Source organism: Panthera onca, chromosome B3 (genome assembly GCF_046562875.1).
Source record: "Panthera onca isolate mPanOnc1 chromosome B3, mPanOnc1 haplotype 2, whole genome shotgun sequence".
Lineage (NCBI taxonomy): Eukaryota > Metazoa > Chordata > Mammalia > Carnivora > Felidae > Panthera > Panthera onca.
Window position 1 is genome coordinate 41,131,729 of NC_138344.1, and position 25,885 is coordinate 41,157,613.

The 25,885-nt window shown below is 36.3% G+C and overlaps 1 protein-coding gene and 1 long non-coding RNA gene across 12 annotated transcripts in view; one reads left to right on the forward strand and one right to left on the reverse strand.

Annotated features, from left to right (window-relative positions):
• HERC1 (HECT and RLD domain containing E3 ubiquitin protein ligase family member 1) overlaps positions 1-25,885 on the forward strand; it is a 186,741-nt gene that overhangs the window by 75,260 nt on the left and 85,596 nt on the right. For 9 of the 11 annotated variants that reach the window (XM_081795857.1, XM_081795865.1, XM_081795861.1 and 6 more), the window contains exons 15-25: positions 1,461-1,613; positions 1,739-1,871; positions 3,668-3,859; positions 6,871-7,092; positions 9,169-9,342; positions 12,531-12,645; positions 12,734-12,854; positions 14,748-14,919; positions 17,188-17,527; positions 17,995-18,115; positions 24,287-24,338. In XM_081795857.1, coding sequence (XP_081651983.1) covers positions 1,461-1,613; positions 1,739-1,871; positions 3,668-3,859; positions 6,871-7,092; positions 9,169-9,342; positions 12,531-12,645; positions 12,734-12,854; positions 14,748-14,919; positions 17,188-17,527; positions 17,995-18,115; positions 24,287-24,338 — 1,795 coding nt within the window. The remainder of the gene's footprint in view (positions 1-1,460; positions 1,614-1,738; positions 1,872-3,667; positions 3,860-6,870; positions 7,093-9,168; positions 9,343-12,530; positions 12,646-12,733; positions 12,855-14,747; positions 14,920-17,187; positions 17,528-17,994; positions 18,116-24,286; positions 24,339-25,885) is intronic. The other 2 variants (XM_081795864.1, XM_081795866.1) reach the window with 1 other exon arrangement.
• The window catches only part of LOC144616709 (uncharacterized), a 41,245-nt gene continuing 25,083 nt past the window's right edge, over positions 9,724-25,885 (reverse strand). The window contains exon 5 of the long non-coding RNA XR_013556321.2: positions 9,724-10,030. This is a non-coding gene — a long non-coding RNA (uncharacterized LOC144616709). The remainder of the gene's footprint in view (positions 10,031-25,885) is intronic.

Here is a 25,885-nt window from a genome sequence, read left to right on the forward strand (position 1 = left end):
ATACTTCATGCATAAAGATGTTCATCACATGATTATAGAAAATAAAACCTGGAAACAACTTAAATATCTAAAATGGGTAGGTAAATTACGGTATATATGCTCAAGGGAATATTATGACTTTTAAAATTTATATAACCATGGCTTCTGAAAACAAAATATTTGTGAATCTGCTGGAAAAGAGAAGTCTAAACATAGAATATGCAGTATTGTGAAAAAAATGAAACGGTCACAAAAATCAGGAAAGAAATACACTAAAAAATATTAATAGTGAGTTTTCTTTGGGTTGGCTAAATGGTAATTATAACTTATTTTTTAAAATACAGTTTTGGTATTTTCTAAATTTTTTACAAGAACAGTTATTTATTTATTTATTTATTTATTTATTTATTTATTTATTTATTTTTTAATGTTTATTTTTGAGAGAGAGACGGAGACAGTGTGAGCAGGGGAGGGGCAGAGAGAGGGAGACATAGAATCCGAAGCAGGCTCTAGGCTCTGAGCTGTCAGCGCAGAGCCTGATGTGGGGTTTGAACCCATGGACCATGAGCCAAAGTTAGATGCTTAACTGACTGAGCCACCCACGCACCTCTACAGGAACAATTTTTAAAAAAATATTTTTAGCTTGAACTAATTTAAAACTTACATAAGAGTTTCAAGAATCAAAGAATCCCTTCTACCCTTTAGCTAAATTAGCTTCATCTATCTATCTATCTATCTATCTATCTATCTATCTATCTATCTATCTCTCTATCTTTCTAAATAGTTTGAGAGTAAGTTATAAATGCCCTCCTGGCTCTTCTTAAGCACGTAAGCATGTATTTCTTAAGAAGGGTATTCTTTTGCATAACAGCAGAACAATTACTGAATTCATAAAATTTAACATTGATACAGAACTATTATCTAATATACAATCCATATTCAGATTTGTATAAGTGTCGCAATAATGTGCTTTATAGCAACCCCTTCTCCCAATCCAGGATCACACTATATTTAGTTGTTATGTCTCTTTAGTCCACTTCTTTTTTTTCCTGCCTATTTTTTAAGTATAATTGAAATCATTTATTTCTTTTATAATCATAACCTAATTTAATTTTGAATAATTGTGTTCAAGTGTTCATTTGTGTCTTTTCACGGTATGTGGAAACAAAACTTTTTACACAAGAGGTATGGAAAGCAACAGCATTAAAATGTTGAAATATGTTGTCTGTGGATCTTACATGGTTTTCTCAATTTTCAAAGTTTCTGTGGTGAAACGTGCATTACTTTTGTTTAAACAGTAAAACAAATTGAAATTGCTTGACAAATCTTGCTATCTAATAGCTAAGAACAATAGCGCAAAGATTTAAAGATTGATAACGGGAGAAAGGAGACAGTGGCTTCTTAAGTCAATCATTTATGGTAGGACATTACTTTTATTTTTAAGTACTTCGGATTTAATCTTCTTTTATGTATCATCTTAGGATCAAGCATTTGGAGAGCTAGAAAAGAATAGTGATAAATTTCTACTTGGAACATCATCTTCGGAAAACAGTCAGCCTGCTCATCTTCATGAACTCCTGTGTTCACTGCAAAAACAACTGCTGGCATTTTGTCATATCAATAACATTAGTGAGGTATGTGATTCTTTGCCTTTTATGATGATCTCTCAGGGACCTTGAAACTCAGATATTTGGGTGACTATGATATTTCTGTACCTTGAATGTTTTACAGTAGTAATATAGGAACTTTTCTCCCCTAGAACTCAAGCAGCGTGGCATTGCTTCATAAACACCTTCAGCTCTTGTTGCCTCATGCCACAGATATTTATTCACGTTCGGCAAATTTGCTCAAAGAAAGTCCTTGGAATGGCAGTGTTGGAGAAAAATTAAGAGGTGTGTTTGGTACTAGATTTGACATTTAATCAGTGATTGTAAAGCAAGAATTCTTAGCCTTTCCAAAGCCTTAAGGGAGCCTGAAACCTCTGAATGGAATAGGAATGATCTTGAATCTCCTTCCTATTGAAGATCCTTTTGATTTTGGTTTGGGGGTGATGGTAATAGTGATTGATATGACTGATCTTAAAAGATGTTAATTGACATGAAAGAGCCCTAATTTACTGTTTTTAAATTTTTTAATTTTTTTGAGAAAGAGTGCATGTGAATGAGAGCATGCAAGAGCAAGTGGGGGAGAGGCAGAAGGAAAGGGAGAGAGAAAATCTTAAGCAGGCTCCATGCCCAGCGTGGTGGCTGACTTGGGGATTGATCTCAAAACTATGAGATCATGACCTGAACCAAAATTAAGCGTCAGACACTTAACCCACTGAGGCACCCAGGCACCCCCAGAAGAGCCCTAATTTAAAGGCGTTGGATTATACATACTCAAAAAGATTAATTTTAAATGGCATAAAGTGAATTTTTATTTGCTGTTTCTTTACCTTTCTTCAGCATATGCCAAGTGTTCCACTTTCCTCCTGGCAATGCTTTCTTTTTTCTTGGTTTCTTTGTAGTCACAATCATCTTTTTACTCTGTCACTCTGTTTGCTTTTTTCCACTTGGTTCCTATAAGTTCCTCTCTCTTGGACATGCCCTTTAATGTTTAAGACTCTCTGAATTTTGCCTTCAACCCTCTTTTCTCCCTAACTGATCTTATTTGGTCCCATTTTCTTTGACTATATGTTGATTCCTGTGTCTGCATCTGGCTGAGAATTCCTTTTTCACACTATTAAAGCCTTTTGTAGTTATCTACTGGGTGTCTCTTCTTGGTTGTCTCAAAGGCAACTAAAATTCAGTATGTCTCTTCACAACCACCTTATTTCTGAATTTCCCCAACTGACAAAAGAAAGAAAGAAACTAAAACCATTGTTTTCTGGACACCTCCATTTTGTTGTTCCATAGGTATTTAAAATTTGTTCAAACAGAGCTCATCTCTGATGATCCTCCCTGCCCCCAAATACGATGAAATATTGAAATAAAATTAATTTAAAACCAATACAGATGAAAAGACAGATGCTTTGAAGTGACCTTGATTTTTTCAAGAAAAGTAAATTCGTTTTAAAAAACATAGAGGGGCACCTGGGTGGCTCAGTCGGTTGAGCGTCTCCAACTCTTAATTTTGGCTTAGGTCATGATCCCAGGGTTGTGGGATCGAGCCCCACATCAGGTTCTGCACTGCTTAAGATTCTGTCTCGCTCTCTCTTCCCCTCCCCCACTCTTGCACAAGCCCTCTCTCTTTCTCTCTCTCAACACATAACATAAATAAAATAAAAAATAAAACACATAGAATGTAAGTATCATGAGGGTAGGAGTTTTTAGTTCTTTGTTCACGGCTGTCTCCTTTTCACCTAGAACAGTGCCTTGTGTGTTGTAGTCAATGAATATTTCTTGAGTAAATCTGAAAATGAGGATAAACTTGTGAATGAGAAATTCATAATGCATTTTAAGGGAAGCAGCTTTAATCTTTTGAATGTGTTGGCACAAGGATATGTGTGTTTTCCCACAAAGTTTCTGCTGGTGGTACTTTCTGAAAGTGAGCAAATACTAATACCACATCAGCTGCCACATAGATGTTTGACAAAGAATTACTGAATTAGTGTGCCCCTGTTTTAAGCTAAAATAGTATTTCTTAGGTTTTTTCTTTTTAAAGTTTGTTTGAAACAATTGATCCATGTTGAATTTCTTACCTTTCATAGATGTGATATACGTCTCAGCTGCAGGGAGTATGCTCTGCCAGATTGTTAACTCCCTACTGTTGCTCCCTGTGTCGGTGGCACGGCCTCTCTTGAGTTACCTCCTCGACTTGTTGCCACCTCTTGATTGCCTTAACAGACTCCTGCCAGCTGCCGCTCTTTTAGAAGACCAAGAGTTACAGTGGCCTCTTCATGGTAAGTAAGGAGTGTAAAACAATAAATAATGCTTTTGAGAAAAGTTCTTCTTCTTGCACGCATCAGGTAAATCATATCTGTCACTTGGGTGTTTTATGTAATCAAAGGGTAAGGTTGTTATGGTGTAGGAACTTGCAGTCTAAAGGGCAGCTGAAATGGGAAAATTTAAGAAAGGTGCTCATATGTAACAGTGCATAAATAGGGTCTTTATATGGTCATCAGGTTTCAATAGTATATTTCATTGATTCTGAGACACGTTTTTTTCAAATTTTGACATGGTTGAAATTAGGACATATTTTACATCGGATAATAAGAAAGCATTCTTTCTTAGTTCAGTCAGCAGCGTGATGACACATTTTAAAATCAATGGATTGATTTGATTAGAAAATTTTATTTCTTAAATGAAGAGAATCTTTAGTTTTAAATCTCTATTTGACAGTAAAATATTTTATATTTTGGTTGGATATATAGATAACTGAATGTAAAAAATGAGAATCTATCTTTATTGTGCGTGGGTTTTTTTTTAAGGCACCTAATAGAATATATATATACGTATATATACATACGTACATACATACATATACATATATACACACATATATATACATATACGTATACATATATATATTTACACGTGTATATATATATATATACATATATATACACATATATAGTGCGTGTGTGCATGCCTATGTATATATACACATACATACATACAGCATTCTGATTTTAGGCATGGCACGTGAATTCACTCCAATTTATAAAATATTGATGATTTCATTCAGTTGGATATAGCTTAAAGTACCATGTCTAGAAAACATTAACGCCATTTTTCCATTGAAGTCTATCATAAGGTCATCAAAGGAGTTTGATTATTGAAGTCTTAAAAACCTTTCAAGTTTAAGTGAGGCCACATGTTTTATTAGAAAATCCTGGACTAAGGCATAAAACTAGTGACTTGGTTGTATGATCTTGGGCAAGTTGCTTATAATTTCTTAAACCTTGGTTTCTTCTGGAAGGATTGGGATTGGACAAGATGACACTGAAGGCCTATCTTACTTTAGCATTGTACGGTTCTGTACCAACTAGAGTTAGGTGAAGTTGAGTATCAAGGTTACAACTGTAGCACAGTGTTGATTAGGCTTTATATGGAACTATTCCAGGTTTTACTCTTGTTTTCCTAAAGCATATCAGAACTTGTTAAGATTCATCTGTTTGTATTAGGTGAGTTAGGTGTCATTTATTTTAGATTTCTGCATCTGTATTCTCATAACTGATATTTTTCTATGATTTCCCATTCTTTGTGTCATTTACTACCACAGTTATACTAATCTCATAGCATCTATTTGGAGTCTTCCCTTTTTTCTCTTTTCTCTGAGATAATTAGTATAAAATAGAGGTTCTCTCTTTTTGAAGCTTTAGAAGACTTTATCTATAAAACTACCTGGCTCTGGCATATGGATAGACTTTGACTATTAATTTTCTTTCCTTAGTGGTTATTGTTGTCATCTAGCTTTTTGTTTCTTCTAAAATTGGGAGTTGATATTTTTCTAGAAAATATAATTTTGTTGTGTTTCAGATATATTGGCATAAAATTGTTCATAATACTCATTAATGGCTTCTTTCTTGCTTGCTTTCTTTGTTTGTTTCTTTATTATTCCCCACATTTAGATATATTGTGGCTTTGGCAAATAATCTGCTAAATAATGCCAAATAACAGATTTACAGTAGTGGAAATTAATGGTTTCTTTAAAGTATTTTAAATTTATTTTGAGAGAGAGAGAGAGCGAGAGAGCGAGCATGCGGGGGAGGGGCAGAGAGAGGGGAACGGAATCCCAATCAGGCTCCGTACTGTCAGCACAGAGCCTGATGCAGGGCTCAAACTCAAACTTGTGAGATCATGACCTGAGCCAAAGTCAAGAGTCAGACACTTAACTGACCAAGCCACCCATGTGCCCCGCTCATTGATGGTTTTTAAAAAATCTCTGTTGTGTCTGTGGTTACATCCTATTTTTTATTTCTAATTTTTAAATTTATGCCATCTTTTATTTCTGGATTAATTATGTTAGAGGTTTGTCCATTTTATCAGTCTTTTCAAATAACAAGCTTTTGGATTTGTTGATCTTTTTTGTTTTTCTTTAAGGATTTCATTGACATCTGTTCTTTTTTTTTTTTTTTTTTTAAATTTTTTTTTTTCAACGGTTTTTATTTATTTTTGGGACAGAGAGAGACAGAGCATGAACGGGGGAGGGGCAGAGAGAGAGGGAGACACAGAATCGGAATCAGGCTCCAGGCTCTGAGCCATCAGCCCAGAGCCTGACGCGGGGCTCGAACTCACGGACCGCGAGATCGTGACCTGGCTGAAGTCGGACGCTTAACCGACTGCGCCACCCAGGCGCCCCTCATTGACATCTGTTCTTAATGGCTAAGTGCAGTTTTTCTTTTTTAAGTGAAGAGCTTTTAAAAACAGATGATAGTAAGAAAGCATGGGTGTGGATTTCAGTACCAGACAGTTCTCAATTCGGGCCATTAAAACTTAGGAGTCTCTCCCTCCTTCTCCTTCTTCCCTTTCCCTGGTTGTGTGCATACACTCTCTCTCTCTCTCTCTCTCTCTCTCAAAAAAAAAAATTTATTAATTGTCATTTTACTAAAACAACTCTTGTATCAATTTTGGAGGGATGAGCTGCCTCAGGTACTCACTTGTATGGTGAAATTTGATATGGATAATTAAAAGTAGGAAAACAATCCCTTGGGATATTTTTGTCTTATACTGTTTTAATATTTATCTTAAAATTAGTAACTTTACGAAGGAAGTTTTTATTTGATGGCAAACTTATTAGAATATATTTAAATTAGCCTAGTGAAGAGAATAAATACAGAAAGTGTTATAATTTATATTTTCAATATAAAATTAATTTGCTTCAATATCTTACTGCAGTGCAATAGAAATGAGAAAGATTGAGACTCTTGAATACCAGATAAGACACAGTTATTAATGATTTTGTCTTCAGGAGGACCAGAACTGATTGATCCTGCCGGCATGCCGTTACCTCAGCCAGCTCAGTCCTGGGTGTGGCTTGTGGATCTGGAAAGAACGATTGCTCTCCTTATTGGGCGGTGTCTTGGTGGTATGCTTCAGGGCTCCCCTGTGTCTCCAGAGGAACAGGACACCGCATATTGGATGAAAACACCACTTTTTAGTGATGGTGTAGAAATGGACACCCCTCAGCTAGGTAATGTATTTCTCTATAACGTTTAAAATACATGCTTGTGTTTGTACCTCCATTGGAGCTTTCTCTTATTCTGGGTTTGCTGAATAAAGAACTGATAGCAAACAAATGAAACATTAGCTGGGTGGGGGATCTGAGATTTGTAATTTAGAGCCTTCAGAAAAAGTAAAATCCTGCAGCATTGTATAGTGAAAAGAGCCTCCAAACTAGGACAATGTAGGTCTGGTTCCACTCTGTTATTACTTATCACTCATTTTGAGCAAAGTCATTTAATTCATAAAAATGGGAAAATGCTTTGATTATTGTGTTCTGGGGGTTGGAGGTTATGAAACTGTTTCATAGAATGTAAAGCTCTGTAAAGTTTCCATGACTCAGTTTTCAAACACCTCTCAGATGTGAATGGCAGTCCCTTCTCTCCACCTCCCCCCCACTGCAACCTGTCTACTTTGATGCTGATGCTACCTTGTGTAATTCCTCATTTTTTCCTCCCCATTTATGGACCTTTTGGGGTTTCTATTTCCTGCCTCATCTCCCATTTGTCTACTTTGCTGGTAGGGTAGCTCTCAGACTATCAGAACATGATGACCTCTCCAGTTCCTGAACAGATGATCTAGTTGTTTTATTTAGGATTGATCCTTTAGTCTCTCTGGGTCTCTAACTTTGATCCATAAAAGGAGTTGATTAGACAGCTTATGTGGTCTTACTGACCTCAAATTCATTGTTCCTCTGATGAGAGAAAGAGACTCAGTGTCCAAGAAGGAAAGTCTAAGAGAAATCTCCATCTAAGAGGATCTCAACCGAGAGGGAAAACAATAGATAGAAATCAAGTCAAAATTCCCATATTCTGCTTTGGATTTTGGAGGGTTGGGAAGTGGGATTGAGAAGAGCAGTTTAAGATTTTCTCCCTTTTCCAAATAGAGTATCTATTCATCATGTCAATTATGAACCAGATAGTGATTCTAGCCATGGCTGATGATGCTAGACGGGTACTTAGGATACAGTTGTACCAAGAAAAGTAAAATCATGGTTTTTCAAGGGATGTTTAACATTGTAAATATGTTTCCAGTGCTGTTAGTGTTTAATTCTATGGTAGTTGCAAATGTCCTCCTGAGGACAAAAATATGTTTATCTCTACCTTCCTCATATTTCTGTTACATTTACTTTAGTCAGTTAGTTACATTTTATGTTTAAATACTTGCAGGGATGACTGGGTGGCTCCCTCAGTTAAGCATTTGACTTTGGCTCAGGTCGTGATCTCACAGTTTGTGAACTCAAGGCCTGCATTGAGCTCTATGTTGACAGTGCGGAGCCTACTTGGGATTCATTCATTCATTCATTCTCTCTCTCTCTCTCTCTCTCTCTCTCTCTCTCTCTCTCTCTTTCTCTCTGCCCCTCCCCCATTTACACTTTCTCTCTAAATACACTTTAAAAAAATACTTCCATGTATTAGGAAAAGGTTACTGTCCTTTGTAAAATTGTAAATATATGGTAATTCAGTTCTATTGTGGGTTACATTGACTTTTGGTATTAGTCCCATACCTATCATTTTAGCTATTTTTTTAAATGGGAAATGAATTCTGAATGCCAAAATGTCCCATTAAAAGGTTAGGAACCACTTGAGCAAATGTAAATATCAGTAGAGAAATTGTTCATGGTATCTTTGCCCTCTCTTGAATGGTACTTAACTGATTATTTTCCCTTAATTCTAGAAAAAAAGATTAAGTTATTGTCTAGTCCCTTTCCCTGTGTTCCCATATTTCTCAGTGAGGATATCCTTCCATTTTGAACAAAAGAGTTCTACAGGACCTGCACATGTAGGACATTTAGCCTCCCTGACCCCTGCCTACCAAAATGCCACAACTCCTCCCTGGATGTTGTGGTCACACATCCTTCTGGCTGTGATTAGAAGGTGATACTACCTCCCATTGAGAAATGTTAAAGGACTTTACCTTTGTAGCATCTACTTAAAATGGTTTGAAAGGTATGATTTCATATGGATTAAATAAAAGTGCTGAGATTTTATTTGTAGCACCATAATTATTCAGGTTTAAAATTGATAATTTGAATAATTCTTTTTAGATAAATGTATGAGTTGCCTGCTAGAAGTAGCTCTTTCGGGAAATGAAGAACAGAAGCCTTTTGATTATAAACTGCGGCCTGAAATTGCTGTCTATGTAGACTTGGCATTGGGTTGTTCAAAAGAGCCTGCTCGAAGTCTTTGGATCAGCATGCAGGATTATGCTGTTAGTAAAGGTAAGATGAAGGGGATGAAGTTGGTAAATATGGAGATAGCTTGTGATACTAAAATATGTGTGATACGTATCAATAGAAAATCACAGGAATCACCTTATTTTTTATAGAAAAAAGTATTTTACAAATAACATTAAACATAAGTTTCTTTTTCTTCTTTGTGGAAAATATTCTAGGCATGCATTTTAGCAAACCTACTATGGGAAAATTGAGATTTATATAAAAGATAAATACAGAGGCAAACATTTTACTGCAGGATCCCTGCAGTGTAAATAGACCTAGTTTAAGAGCCTGTTAATGAATCTCTTCCCTTTGTAAGCCCTAGGGTAAGAACTAAAAAGCGGTATATGTAGAAGTCTAAGCCTGGTCATTTTCCTTCTCTGTAAAACATTTGCCCACTACAGAGTGCTAGTGAAGATACCGATTTGAAATAAGATGGACTATTGAGTACAGTAGTAAAGTGCCATGCAAGTATGTAGTGTTACTTCAATTTCTAATATTATTTGATAAATGAAATTAACCTTATATACAAGTTTTCAAAAGGTATACCTGATTTCTTTTTAGTTCCCATGCTTTCCTTTTTAATAATGACCTTGATTGTTCAGAATCCCATGTCCATAAGTTGTCTTTCTCTGGGTGTTTTTTCTTATCATATCTTTAGTTTCCCCCTATTCTTTGAATTGTCTTCCTTCTGTGATAAAAATGGCAAAAGTAAATACATTTTTTACCTTTTATTGCCTTTCATTTTGTGTAATAAACATGAAATGAGGTGCATATTGTTTACATCTTTAAAACACCATTAGATATGATACCTTTGAAAGTTTAATTTCATCCAGTTTATTCATTTTACTTATTCATTCTGTATTGTGTTGACTCCAAGCAGAAGTGGAAAAGTATGGTAATGGAGGAGGAAAAAAATTTACTTTCTAAGTTGTATTTTCTGATATTCTCTCATATTTGCATCATTTGCTTGGAATGTTCAGTTAGGGTTTTTTTTTTTTTATCATATCACTTGTTAATTGCAGTTAGAAATTTTTTTTTTTTTTTAATGTTTATTATTGAGAGACAGAGAGAGACAGAGCGTGAGCAGGGGAGGGGCAGAGAGAGAGAGGGAGACACAGAATCGGAAGCAGGCTCCAGGCTCTGAGCTGTCAGCACAGAGCCTGATGGGAGGCTTGAACTCACAAACTGCGAGATCATGACCTGGGCTGAAGTCAGACGCTCAACCAGCTGAGCCACCCAGGCACCCCTGCAGCTAGAACTTTTAAAAACAAGATATAAACATAAGATGAATAAAAACTCATTGTATGGCTCCCTTTGTGGATCTGCTTGTACACTGTAGCTTAGACTTTATACCTGAATAGTGGAAACGTTCTGTAGTGTTTGATATGAAATGACCATAACTTTAATGAAGAAAAGAACCCATTACTTTACAAATTGTTATAGGAGGATAATCTCTTGCTAAATTGGAAACACAGCAGAGGGTCTATAGTTTGCATTTTAAGTTGAGCATTAGAGTCCTTGATATGGGTCATTGTTTGATTTTAAGTCGTAGCAGCTGTCAGAATAGCAAGCATTCCCTTGGAACAGATGATTTCTCAAGAACTTAATGTGGAAAATTTTTTATGTAATAGAGTCTATCGTTTAAGATTTGCTTTGGCCTATAAGATTTTTTTAAAATCATGCATGTTTATATTGTCAGGGTTTTGTTTTTTTTTTTACCTGTGAAATAGGTAAGTCTGAACTTAGTTTTTACCGAAGCCTACAGAAATGACTACAAAACCAAGATAAAAAATTTTATCTCTTGAGATAGGAGTTTTAAGAAGGGATTAAGAACAAATAATGTTGACTTGGGGCATGATATTTTCCATGGGTGTTTTTTGTTTGGTTTTATTTTTAAGTAGCTTGGTAAATCTGTCAAATTAAAAGTCTAGTGGACAGTAAAGCTCCCACCCCTATTTGGAATCTACTGCATGTACTACATTTTTAAAGTACAGCATTAGTATGCTAACGTGGAATTAAAGAAAGCATCTGCCTAGTTCTCATCATCTGATGCTGTGATTTTGGTTTTCTATTGCACGTACTCATCTGTGTCCATTGTTGTTTCGTTTCTTACCCACTTCATTTCATTTCATTTCATTTCATTTTTGTATTCACAGTATCTACTTAATGGCTTCAAATACCACATATATTCACACTTGACTAGTTTACACAATATCTCTACTAGGATGCTTAATAGACAGTATTCAAAACCATACTCCTGATTTCAGCTCCTTATTTCCCCAAAGCGTTCTTTCTGTAGTCTGGCTGTCTGAGTAAATCAGCCACAGTCTAAGTACATTTCTAGTCAACTTTGACTTCTTGTATTCGCACATCTGATCCATCAACAAATCCTGTCAACTCTGCCTTCAAAACGCTTTTGGAATCTGACCACTTCTTCCTACCTCCACTGCTACTGCTCTGGTCTGAGTCACCATCATTCCTCACTTGAGTTACTGCAGTACTGCTGTTGCAGTCCATATCTGGTTCACCACTCAGCAGTTATAGTTGGCCTTTTAAAACACAAATCAGATCATATTGTATTTCCACTCAAAGCCTTCTAATGGTGCTTCCTGTTTCCCTTATAGTAAAATCTAAAGGACTTGCAGTGGCCTGCAGGCCCTGTGTGATCTAGTCTCCAGCCAACTTTCTAACGTCTCCTACAACTTATGTGTGCACACTTTGTTCTGGCCACACTGGCCTCCTTGAACCCACCTCAGGGCCTCTACACTAGTTTTTTTCTGAGGGGACACTATTTCTCTGTGGTACCTTTCCCGATTTTGTCTACATCTCTACTCACCTGTACCTTATCAGAGATCTTTGCAAACTAGCCTGTATGAAATAGTATGGTACTCCCTGTTCTCTTTGCCCTGCTTTATTTTTCTCCATAGCACTTTCCTGTCATATTAATGTTTATATTTCTTGGTGTCTCCCACCCCCCAACTAGAATATAAATTCTGTGAGATCAGGGACTTAGTTTTGTTGACTGCTATATCCCTAGCACACAGAACAGTATATAGGACCTAGTAGGTGCATTTGTTAACGTTTAGGAAATGATAACATTCTCCTGTTGGATTACTAAAGCTATTAAAATTATCTCTGAACTGTTTTCTGAGCCCTTTTAAATGTTAATGAATCATTTTTGTTTTCAGATTGGGACAGTGCAACTTTAAGCAACGAGTCACTCTTGGACACTGTGTCTAGATTTGTTCTTGCAGCCCTTCTGAAACATACAAATTTACTTAGCCAAGCATGTGGAGAAAGCCGGCAAGTAACTTAAAACTATCCTCAGACAAATATTTGCTCTCATGATGTTAGAAATTAGGTAACTTTTCTATTTTGGTTCTTTATTTAGATATCAGCCTGGTAAAAGCTTGTCAGAAGTGTACCGTTGTGTGTACAAAGTTCGAAGTCGTTTACTTGCTTGCAAGAACCTTGAACTTATTCAGACCAGGTCATCATCACGAGACAGATGGGTAAAGTTGGAAATCAGTCAATTTCTGTTTTTCTGCAAGCTATGAGAGATAGCTCCTTATTGGTTTATGTGAGGGGAAAAAATGTGCCTTGATCATTGCAGATATTCAGTAAATATCAAGTACATACTTCTTTTTATAGTGAAGAAATTGGATGAGTAAAAAATTTGGGGTTTATTTAACACCACATTTATCAAGTAATATGGCTGCTAAGAAAGTTTGTATATTCATAGGCTGTATAAGTAAGAATAAATTGAGGTGTCCAAATCATATGAAATATTATTCCTTTATTTTGTGCTGATCAGACCACATTTGAATTATCCTTTTAATTTGGGGTGCCATAGTTTATGAGGGACATTAACAAAAGCTACCTTGGATTGGTGAAAGGTCTGAAAGTCATCTTATATAAAAACTGAAAGTGTCAAAAACATTTAGCCTAGGGAAATGAAAACAGAAGAGAGTCACATGATAGCTGCCTTAACAATACTTAAAAAGCTTCCATGTAGAAGAGGAAGTAAGGGTGTTTCTTTTACTAGAAGGCATAGGCAGCACCAAAAGGTAACAACTGAATGGAAAATCACTGTTAGCTGAACATAAGGAAGAAAGCCTTATCATGATTACAGTTGTCCACCACTGGTGGTAAAGATTGAAACCTTTTCTTAAAGATTACTCCAGAAGTTATTCTTGCAGCAAAAATAGGCGATTTTTAAAGTGCTGGGTAATCCTGATAACATGATCCTCCTATAAATTATAAGTCTGGATAGTACTTCAGCTTCAGAAATGCTTACTTTGAAACTTTATACATTAGATGAATTGCACCCTGTTTACTGAGATCTTAGATTTTAAAAACCAAACTCTGTCTCTGCATTTGTATTATAGAATTCTGTATAATTTCTATTATAATATATAATAGAATTGTATAGAATTTTGGCATGCACTGATTTAACATTTGTGAATCTATTAGTGACCTGGAAAGTCCAGGAAATGTATTAATGTGCTGTTTTGTTGAGGCTCAGATTTGAAACTTACATATTATGGCAATAAATGACTTTTTAATGTATTATATGAGTCTGACTGACTGCTCAGTATCCCCATCTCTGTGAAATTCTTGAATTATTTACTGGCTATCAATCACAAAAAAACTTTTATTATGCATCTGAGAAGATCATTAAATTTTTTCACTTGCACTTTATACTAAAGTCTGTGGGAGAAATGTTGCATACTGTTATGGCATTTGTGACACTCTTAACTTTTGTTGTAAGGACTCTGTCCTCTAGATGACTGCTAGTTAGCTTAACCACTGGGAAATAAAATTAACATTGTTCTTATCAGATTTCTAATTTGTGGTTTCTTCAGGGGAAAGTAAAGAAATTAAAAAAAATTAAAAACAGTACTGTTTATAAATTGAAATTTGCTAAGAGTAGAGCATAGGTGTCCTTCTCTGAAAAAAGTCTGGAAAATACAATTTTAAATTAGAATTATTAAACATTTATACAGAGTAGTAATAGCATACACAGCTTGAAGGAGACTGAATGGTATATAAATTCTGTTCTTAAATTACCTTTTATGCTTGGTTTTATACTCAGCTCATTTTAAGTTGCAGTTCTGTAAGAGTTTATAGCTGAGTAGCAGTATAAATTCAAATTCACTTATAGCATGACATTCTAATCAAAATACTGAGGGAAAGAGCATATAGGTGTCTCTGTACATATTTTGTGTACATACATTGTTTCTGATCTTTTCAGATTTATTCAGTGTATCTTTTGGATTTTTGTAGTAAAATTCATGTGTTGTTGGTTTTAGCAATATTTTCCATGATCAAAAAGTCAAAGTTTTGATGAAGTTTTTCAGAGTTTTGAAAACTATATTCAGTGTAGCTTTGATGGTTTCTTTCAGATCTCGGAAAACCAGGACTCTGCAGATGTTGATCCTCAGGAGCATTCGTTTACCCGGACCATTGATGAAGAAGCTGAAATGGAAGAACAGGCTGAGCGAGACCGGGAAGAGGGGCATCCCGAGCCGGAGGATGAAGAAGAAGAACGGGAACATGAAGTGATGACAGCTGGCAGTGAGTACACCCTTCTTAATTAACAGATCCACATCGTGGCATTCTTCATGGTAGGGGAACTGACTGGAGAAGAGAAGGGCAAACATTTCTCTGTAGTTTTTCTGTAAGGATCTGATATTCTCCTGGTGATCTGAATTTACATTAGCTAATGTTTCAGCTCTTAAAAACTGTGCTTCCATTTTGAAGCTATTGGATTGCATGTTTGGGGCTGAAAAGCTCTGAAAGCAGGCTTTTAGAACCAGTAACTGTTCCACTGAGTCTTATGCATGCAATAATGCCCATGAGTGATTGGATAAGGTCATACAGAGTTTGTTTTGGAGGGTACCAATTTGTCCATTGGCCTGGCCCCTCTGTGTGGTGAGGAAGAGAGCCTCTTCCAGCACTTACTAGGAGAGCCTAGTTATTTTTTATATGTCACACTTTTAAAATTATAAATTTCACCCACTGACTACACTGCCATTGTCAGTAGAGAGCAAGAATATGCATGAGAATTCTGTTGGCTGGGTGATTATAACACTTTCCATACTTGTGTATTTCAAGGCTACAATAGAAAACTATTGTAATCATTTAGATGTTTAAAAGTAAATACCAAAGCTTTTAAACATGTGTTAGTATCTTTTGAGTGATTTGGCTATTTCAAGTTAAAATGTATATTCACTTTATAGACTGAAACATTATGGCTAGCTATGCATTTGGTATTGGGATTATCTCTGTGTATTAATCAATTTGACATTTTATTATCAATTTGTGTTTTGCATAGTTGTAAAAATGATATATGGAGGTGGCTCAAAACCAGAAACTACTTTAAAAAATGAGGAGAAAAGGGATTGGAGATGGGGAGGGAGAATAATTATATTTTAAAAACCTAGGCTGAAGGGACTTTTGCAGTTGAACTTAAAACTTAGTTTAAAAATTCTGGAAAACAAAGGCCAAAGGGGAAAACATGGTAACAAACTGTAACCTTCAATTATAGTAAAAGAAAGCATAATAGTCACTGGGGAGTAATAATTTTAAATCAGCTACGGTTTTTGAGCACCTGTGTTATGTGCTGGGCACTGGGTCATATGCTTCACATAGATGGATAATCCTTACAATAGTCTAATGAGATGAATTCTGGTATTTATCTTAAAGATGGGCAAACTGAGATTTAAGGAGGCAAAATTTATGCCTAGGGCCAGATTAGTAGCAGCTGGAAATCGAATGAGATCTGCCCAAAGTTCCAGTGACCCTTCTCTTAATTACTTTAACCGATTTCAAGCTTTGTACTGAGTTTGTTGCTTTGGTTTTTACAGAAATGAGACTTCAAACAGCATAATGAAAATATTATGTAATAATTCTATAAAATACACATATGAAAGCCATTTTTAAAGTTTATACTTCTGTATGAACAGATGAATCTAGTATTTATCCAAATTTTCTGCTTGGGTGCCCCATAAAGAATACTGTCTTCACTCCAAATTTGAACAAAAAATTATTTTCCTGTTGTGAAGTATCTGCCACTGCATCAGAATCTCACTAAACTCATTATTTTTTTACACTTGTGAATTGGGAAGGGCTGGTATTAGATGGACATTCTTGGTGATGCCACTTGATTTTCTGAAGCAGTCTTGGCTGTATATTGTTATCATATTCAGTTTCAGCAAAGACCTTTAGTGGTTTTACTTTTTTAATGTGTTTGAGATACAATGGAGTATAGATGTCAGGAATTACATAGACTTTAGAGAGGGAAGGGGGGCTATTCTTAACTCATGCAACTTAAATTTTGTTTCTTTTGTAACCTGACATTTTTCATACGAAGGTCATAAACATTTCAGAAATAGTTATTTTAATCTAACTCAGTCATTTTGAAACTTCAGCAGAGCTCAAAATCAGCTGGATGGCTTGTTAAAACACATATTGCTGGCCCCATGCCTAGAATTTCTGATTCAGAAGGTCTGGGATTGGCCTGATAATTTGCATCAGTAACAAGTTCCCAGAAAATGTTGATGCCCTGGTCTGGGGCCACTTGGAAAGCATTGATCTAAGTCATGAGTAAGAGTAGAAATAGAATAAACCAAATCTGAATTCTATAACGGCATAATTATTTCCTATTTTAATTTTTGTGAAAAGTTTAATGTTTTACATGTATTTAATATAATCTTAACTTAGTTACTATGCTGTATTTAATGTCTAAAAAATAACTTTTCCCTCTTTCAGTAAGTTTTTGATCCAAACTTTATGACTATTTTTATTGTTATTTTCTTTGCTCTTCTCTCCCCATGTGTTAAGACCTTGTTTTTGTGTTGCATGTTACAGAAATCTTTCAGTGTTTCCTCTCAGCCCGTGAAGTAGCTCGTAGCCGAGATCGAGATAGAATGAACAGTGGGGCAGGGTCTGGGGCTCGAGCTGATGATCCACCTCCCCAGTCTCAGCAAGAGCGAAGGGTCAGCACAGACCTTCCTGAGGGCCAGGATGTGTACACCGCTGCCTGCAACTCTGTGATCCATCGGTGTGCCCTGTTAATATTAGGAGTAAGTCCTGTGATTGAGGAGCTTCAGAAGCGGAAGGAAGAAGGACAGTTGCAGCAGCCTTCAACAAGTGCCTCTGAAGGGGGTGGACTTATGACCAGGTGGGACTGACTAGAAACTTGAAACATTTGTGACTTTATGCAGTGCAACACTTTGTTCTCGAAGTTATAGTGGTCTTCTGAAATGAACACACATGTGGAGGAGGAAATCCAAATTGACTAGGGTGAAGTAATATATTAATGTATTAAAGTAATGTAAAGAGTGATACTGATTCAGCCTGGAATAGAAATTTCTGATTAGATGAGGAGGCACAATTTTTCATACATATAAACAACAGTAGTTGACAAACATACGAAGTTTCTTGCATCTCTCTGTAATGTAGTGGCATGTAAGTTGGTTTGCTGTCATCGTAAAGGGCTTTGTGCTTACACAAGAGTCAGGATTTCCCTTTGACAGATATAATTACTCCTCACTGTGTATGTATTAGGTCTGTGCTGCTAGTTCCATTCAATTTTATGTTTACTAACAATCCCAAATTGAAAAACTTTTCTTTGTGCATGTGAGACAGGAGTGAAAGTCTTACTGCAGAGAGCCGGCTAGTCCATGCAAGTCCAAATTATAGACTGATCAAATCGAGGAGTGAATCTGATTTGTCTCAGCCTGAATCAGATGAAGAGGGTTACGCGCTGGTAGGTATACCTAGATTCAGTAAAGAGGGATTTTTGTTTTCAGCATATAGATATATAAGAGTTTGGTTACAGTAAGTACTATATGTTTGTTTTAGACATATAAAAACTTTTTAAAAAGAACTTTTAAGAAAAATGGGATAACTATATTGCATAGATATTTACCACCTATATGTTAATGTGATTCTCAGATTTCTATCTTTATTTTTTTTTAAGTTTTATTTTATTTCTTTACATTTGAGAGAGAGCACACAAATGGGGGTGGGGCAAGGTGGAGAGAGAGAGAGAGACAGGATCTGAAGCAGGCTCAAGCGTCTGAGCTGTCAGTGCAGAGCTTGACATAGGGCTCAAACCCACAAACCGTGAGATTATGACCTGAGCAGAAGTCAGGCACTCAACCAACTGATCCCCCCAGATGCCCCTCAGATTTCTGTCTTTAGCTCTGACTTCTTCCTAAACTTCAAATTCATATATCTGACTCATTGGTGGACAGTCCTCCTGAACAAGTGAGGTTACCCCAATCTTAACCTATCCAAAAATAAATTCATCTTTCTCTCAAACTTTCTTTTCTTATATTCACTATCTTAGTAGGTGGTATTATTAACTACTCAGGATTCATCCTTTTCTTTTCCTTATTTTCTTGTCTTTGCAAACCCCCACACTCCCTACCATCTAGTTAGTCAAGTCTTGCAAATTTTAACCTTGGTATGTTTCTGATATGTCCTTTTCATCCCTTTTGCCACTGTTCTGTTCAAACTTTCCTTCTCTTTTGCTCGGACTAGTCCAGAAGCCTCCAAACTTGTTGACCTACTGCTTGTTTTGTGCCCATCTTCCACATTTCACAAGTCTGTTTATATTTCCTCTACTTAAAATCTGTCAGTAATTCTCAGTTACCTACCAAAAAAGCCTCAGGACCTGGGCTGCAGGCATTTACAGTCAAAATCAAACAGATGAGATGCTGATTTACCTAAGAAGCAGGGAACAAAGTATGCTGTAGTGTGATAGGTAAATTATGGTGTGCAAATTGTCTAAGAGATTACTAGTTTTGAGTAGTTTTGGACTTGGAGTTCATAGCTGGATTTGCATTTTGGCTCTCCCTCTGTCTTGTATGTGAATAATCTATACGTGTTACTTGACTTATCTGGGCCTTAGTGTCCCGCTGTGATAGGAGGACATTAGTGCCTCTTGTGTTTATGACAATGTGTGAGACTTTGGTCATGTCACATGGCAGCCCAAACAGAAACTCTGGTTTTTTGGACTGAGTGCGTGGTTTATAAGCTCCATTTTTAGCTCTGAAATTCCTCTATTGTGTAAATTGAGATGATGGATATGAAAATACTTTTGAAAAGTATAAAGTACTACATAAACAGAAAGGTATTGTTTCAGAGAAACTTCTAAGCAAAGAAGATTCCTCCTCTAAGGAAAGTTCAGCAGTGTCCCTAAGCAGATTTTATTGTACCATGGTGTTTTGTTTGTTCTTCCCTTCTTTTAGTCATTACCATTAGTATCTCTGTGCTCCCAGTTCATGTTTCCTCTCTTATAGTCTCTGAGATTCCTCTCAGTCTGATCAGTCTCATTATCTAGTCTCCTAACCCTGTGATAGTTTTTATTACATAGATCATGTTACTTCTCTACTCAAAACCTCCAGTGACTGCTTTTTAGAAGCATAAGTCCTTACAGGGGCCTATAAGACTCTACATATGCTGGCTCCACTGTCATTCTGATCTCTTACTGGCCTCCTTAATTGAGGACTCTCCTATCACACTAGCCTCTTGCCTTTTCAATGAACATACCACACAACCTCCTTTTAGGGCTTTTACCTATTTCCCTCCCCCACCCCCACTAGAATACTGTTGTCTGCCTGGCTAATTCCCTCACTTCAATGTTTCCTTCTGTTTTTACTTTTTCAGTGAGGCCTAGTCTGACCCCTCTGTCTAAAATTGTAGTTTGCCCTCCTTTCCACATATTCAGTCCCTGTCTACCTTGCCTTGCTAGTTCTCCCCCCCCATACTCCCCCATGCCCCAGCACCAAACATAATTTTGTTTATCACTTTCTGTTGGCCTCTACTACACTATAAGCTCCTTGAGGACAGGAGTTTTTGCTGTTTCGTTTACTGCTGTATTGCAAGTACCTGCAGTATAGTGCCTGGTATGTAGTAGGAGGCAATCACTAAGTTTTTGGAATGGATGAATTATTGTGTTACCTGTTTTGGTAAAATATTTGTGCCCATTCTGTCCTTTCTACTCTTAAAACATTTTTTTTTAATGTTTATTCATATTGGAGAGAGAGAGAGTGCACAGGCAGGGGAGGGGCAGAGAGAGAGATGGAGACAGAATCTGAAGCAAGCTCCAGGCTCAGAGCTGTCAGTACAGAGTCTATGTGGGGCTTGAACTGAACGAGCTGTGAGATCATAACCTGAGCTGAGTCAGACGCTCAACTGACTGAGCCACCCAGGTGCCCTTTTTTTATTTTTTATTGTTTCTGCTCTTTAATTCAGGCCTTTGTTACCTTTGCCTGGACTGGTAGTTTTAAACTGATCTCCCTACTTTTTTCAGTTCCTCTCCTTAGATCCTGTTCCCAAAGTTAGAGCTTTTTTTTTTTTTTTTTTTTAAATGCTTCTTTATTTTTTTGACAGCTCAGAGCCTGGAGCCTACTTTGGCTTGTGTGTTTCCGTCTTTCTCTGCCTCTTCCCTCCTTGTGCTCTGTCTCTCTCTCTTTTTCTAAAAAATTAATAAGCATTAAAAAAAATTAAAAAGAAAACACAACAAAAATAGTACCAGCTGGTCACGCTCCCTTCCTACTTAGAAAACTTTGTGATTCTGCACTACCTACCAAGAAATCAAGATTCTGGAAGATGATTCCTGCCTGCCTTTGGAACCAGTTATCGCCTGCAGTAATCTGTATTTTTGGCATGATAGTCCACCTGCCAGACCCCAAACATACCTCTTGAGCCTCTGCTCAAGCACTCTTTGCCTTAAATGTCTTTCTCCTGGATTTTATTGATGGGGGTCTTATCTTTTCTTAAGAACTGGCTAAAGTGTCATCTCTTCCAGAAAGCTTTCCAAGATCACGTTACTCCCAGGAGTCTTCATGTTATTTCTGTGACATTTTTGTAGTATCTCTAATGAACCACTAATGTTTTGTCTCACATCATACTTATTTATGTATTATTAGTATTTCTTTCCAGCAGACCTCTTAGAAGGCAGGTTTATTGTAATGCCCCTCATGTCTTTTACAGTATGCTTTGTAGATTGATAATTCATTTCCACTGAAATGAAAAGATAAAAAATGAGGATAGATGTAGTTAAAGCAACATACTTTGAGAAAACAAATAGTGAAATCTCACTTAGTCATAGTAGGCTTAAGATTTACTATTGATTTTTACCTGGGGCAAGATTTTTACCTTTCTGAACCCCAGCTTCTTTATTTTGAAATGGGGAATAAAACTGCCTGTCATGCAGGGCACCTTGGTGGCTCAGTCAGTTAAGCATCTGACTCTTGATTTTGGCTCAGGTCATGATCTCACGGTTTTTGAGTTCAACGCCTGCATTGGGCTTCCTGCTTACAGCACAGAGCCTGCTTGGGATTCTCTCTCCCTCTCTCTGCCCCTCCCCTGCTTGCGTATGTGTATACTCTCTCTCTTTCTCAAAGTAAATAAACTTAAAAAGAAAAGAAAAGAAAACTACCTGTTATACTTGCCTCAACTGGGTTGTTGTAAAGAACAAGTTTGGTAATATTTAAAACGTGTTGAAAAATATATTTTCAGAACAGAATGGAAAGAGAGATCAGTGGAGGTAGATTGAGCCTAGATTTAGTTGCCAAGATTGTTAACATTGAGTTTCCTACAGTTTATAAAAGATTAATAAACACATTTTTGAAAAAGATTTGCTCTTGATCATCTTTCTTTACAGAATGTTTAGAAAGATAGTCTTGTAAGAGATAGGAAAGTCTAGAACCAGAGCAGATTCTTTTGCAGATGAAGGGAGAGTCTTGTAAGAGATAGGAAAGTCTAGAACCAGATCAGATTCTTTTGCAGATGAAGGGAGATGTGGGCTGAGCCTTCAGCCTGGTATAGATGAAGAGGGGCAAACAGTGGGGGCAGTTTGGGTTTTTCCAGCTAAAATACATTATCCTTCTGTCAGGTTATTTAGGATTTCCATTCATATCCTTAATATCTAGTGGTACTTCATTTCTGATTTGTGAATGAATGAAATGCTTTCTTAACGTAACTGAAGTTAATCAGTTTAATGCTCAATCTTTGCTTTATCCTTTTTTTATAAAGAGTGTTACATGATGTATTATCTACTTCTCTGTCTTAGTAAACCTCAACAGTTAATTAAGCGTAAGTTCAACTGTGTGATTGACAGTTGTCATACCTATCGAGCATTTCATACTACACTCTCTTAATCTATTCCCTCTCTTCCTTATTCCACAAAGGAGTTGATTTAGTGTATAAAAATAAATACTTTATAAAAGGATGAATTAGGTGAATGAATTAGGACTGAAAGAAACTGAAAGATAAAGCCCTGGGTGAGATTTTGTACACCTCAGACCATATCCTGTGATGTTTGGCTGAAGGTGGGCCACCAAAGAGGAACAGCATGATGATTTACAAGATTCAGTGTCTAAAAGATATAACAAACCAGTTGTTCAAGGGAAACAGATAATTCTAGTTCTGAGGCCTGAGATAAAATTATTCTGTGACCCCTCATGACCAAGGTACTGTGTGATAAAAATGTTTTCTTGCATGATCCACTGATATCTTCAGGAGCGGTTGTAACATTTCGTATTTTGTCTAGCACCAAATGGCCTGACAACATACTTATTTTTGGTGTGTGTGTGTATGTAAGACGAAATGTGTTTATCTACAATGTAGGTACATGTGTCTGTGTGTAACCAGGTAATGATTTTCTACAATGGCAGTTCCTAAATGAATCTGTTTTATCACTTCTACAACCTTTCTTCTTTGCCACCATTTTTAAAAATTATGTGATAGAGTAAAAATGAAATGCCTAGTAAGACCATAATGTCAAGTCTTTGCATAAATGAGTCAGTCACCTATGGTTTGTACTTGGTTGGCTGTACATATGAGCAGAGCAGATAGTTGTCTGCACCCCTCCCCAACAGAAATATACTTCTGTTCTTCCTGAAAACCTTCACTATTTTATTGAGCTGTCTGCAGTTTCAGCAATTTGAGATTTCTAGATTTAATAGGCTTTTTTTTTTTTTTTTTGAGAGAGAGAGAGAGAGAGAGCGCATGCCCGTTTGAGAGGCAGAGGGAGGGAGAGAGAATCTTAAGCAGGCTTCATGCCCAGTGCAGAGACCAATGTGGGGCTTGATTCTATGACTATGAGATCATAACCTGAGCTGAAGTCAAGAATTGGACACTTAACCCAGGCACCCCTTAAAAACATTTAAAAATCCTTTAAAATACTGCCAGTAGTCTTAGGACTATGTTACTTTTCTGTTAGGGTGGATTCATCAGATTCTCTTCCTCTAAAATGCCTAGCCAAGACTAGTGGGGCTTTTGAAAAGAATGTAAAATAAGAATAGAGAAAGCAATTTTTGAAAATGAGACTTTGCTACAGGAGGCTTTAGACCTATGGAAGGTATTAATAAGATTATAGTGTATTTGGAAGATAAAAGACAAAGATACCTGGGGCACCTGGGTGGCTTAGTTGGTTGAACGTCCGACTCTTGATTTTGGCTCAGGTCATGATTTCACAGTTTGTGAGTTCAGAGCCCAGCATTGGGCCCTGTGCCGACTGTGTACAGCCTGCTTGGGATTCTCTCTCTCCCTCTCTCCCTGCCCTTCCCCGACTTGTGCATGTGCTTGCTCTCTCTCTCAAAATACATAGATGAACTTAAAAAAAAAAAAGGCAATAATTCCAAAAAAGAAAAGGTGACAACAAAGAAAAACTTGTGCTACTCTACAATGTTAATTAGCATACACCTTGACTTTGTGTTTTAGTATCTCAGAGTTATGTACCTGGGCTTTCTTAAAGCTGTTTTCAGTGGGTTTTTTTGAGACGTTTTATTAGACTTTTTAGTCTGACTGGACTGGTATACAGGTAGCACATTGTTATAATTTTATGTATTTTTATTCTAATGTTGTATTAAATCTAATCTTAAAACACTTTTCACAACTAAATTTTTCATTTTTAACTTAATAGAGTGGAAGACGAAATGTTGATTTGGATTTGGCATCATCTCATAGAAAGAGAGGTAAGTATTAAGAAATTAAAAATCTGGTTAAATGATGTAGCTGTTTTTATATCTGATGTATTTAGATATGATTGTCTTTGAAACATTATTGCAAAAACAAATTTAGAAACATTTTATTGGAAGAGTTAAAAGGAAATCATTTTCTTTAACATACACCCTTTTAAAACAGAAATGTCTAGGAGTTAATAACCAGTCTGTTTCTCATTTGTCATGTGTTTTGACTTTTTAAAAAGTTGTGTGGAACTCCAAAAGTAATGCTTTACATTATGGGGGGTTATGTACATTATTTGCTATGTTTTAGTTCACTGGTACAGTTGCCATAGTTTAATGGTATTACATGAGAACTCTTCTCCACTCACCTCCTGTCTCTGCATGCACACTTTCAGAAAGTTTCCACTTTTTTTTTTTTACTATTTGCCTCTTAAGATACAGCATGTAAGACAAATTATGATTTCTAGACAAATTTTCCCATGAGGAACAATTTTACGAGTGTTATCAAGAGTTTAGCTTGTTTGTTAGAAGCTCTTTCTTAGTAAATAATACAGTTAACTCTTGGTTATATATAAAAATGTATGGAAAGGACAGCTGTTTCAGAGACTCTAAATTCAAGGATACCTAAAAACTCCCCAAGTATTGCTCTCTATTAACTGGCACTTTTATTAAACCCATTTATACTGTGGTTGTGAAAATGTGAAATGTTCAACATTGGTGCTGGTGGCAATTTTTAAGAGCCTGTGGGAAAAATTATTTTCTGTGATAGTATAGTCTTCTGTACTTCAAAACCAAACCCTTCTCTTGATAGCTTCCTTGGCAGAATGTTCAGTTCCCCACAGGAAGCAAACTGAGAGATGAGGGAAAACTGAGGAATGAAGGGAAGAAATGCATGCACAGTTTTTTCATTTGTGTGTTTATAACTTAGAGGAAGAAATGTTGGCATTCTGTCAAATAAAATATGATACTTTGTCCTTTAATTAGAATACAGAGAATGATTTTTCTGAAATACTAAGAATAATGACTAGAACTGGTACTTTGTTTATTTGAAAAGTCTTTGGAAGCTATAACATAGCTGTTGGGTTTTTTTAAAAAAATCATAAGGTTATTTGTGATATAAAAATAATTAAATGATGTTTAGTGTAATGTGAAATATGTATTTTATTATTTTCTAATTCTTTGAAAATTGGGAGTTCATGTGTCATAATTATCCAGAAAATCCTTTTTGCATAACCACTTGACGTAGAAATTAAAATTTTGGTTAGCTCAGGTGAGCACTGTTGCTAAAATTTCTGTTATATGTGTATCATTTGGTGCTAGAGAGACACTGGCTCCAAATTTAATGAGTAGCATAAGGGATCCAGTCTTTAGTAAGAGCCTCCTGCTGTACTGATTATATTTATGCATGATAGTCCATTAGCTAAAATTATTTTCTCGTAAACCTTTATCCTGTGAGATTTAGTCTATATTAGCCATGTCAGTATGTGCAAAGTAATGTTTAGAATAAAACAGAAAGTGGTATCTTTTCTCTGAATTACAAATGACTTAGAATTTCA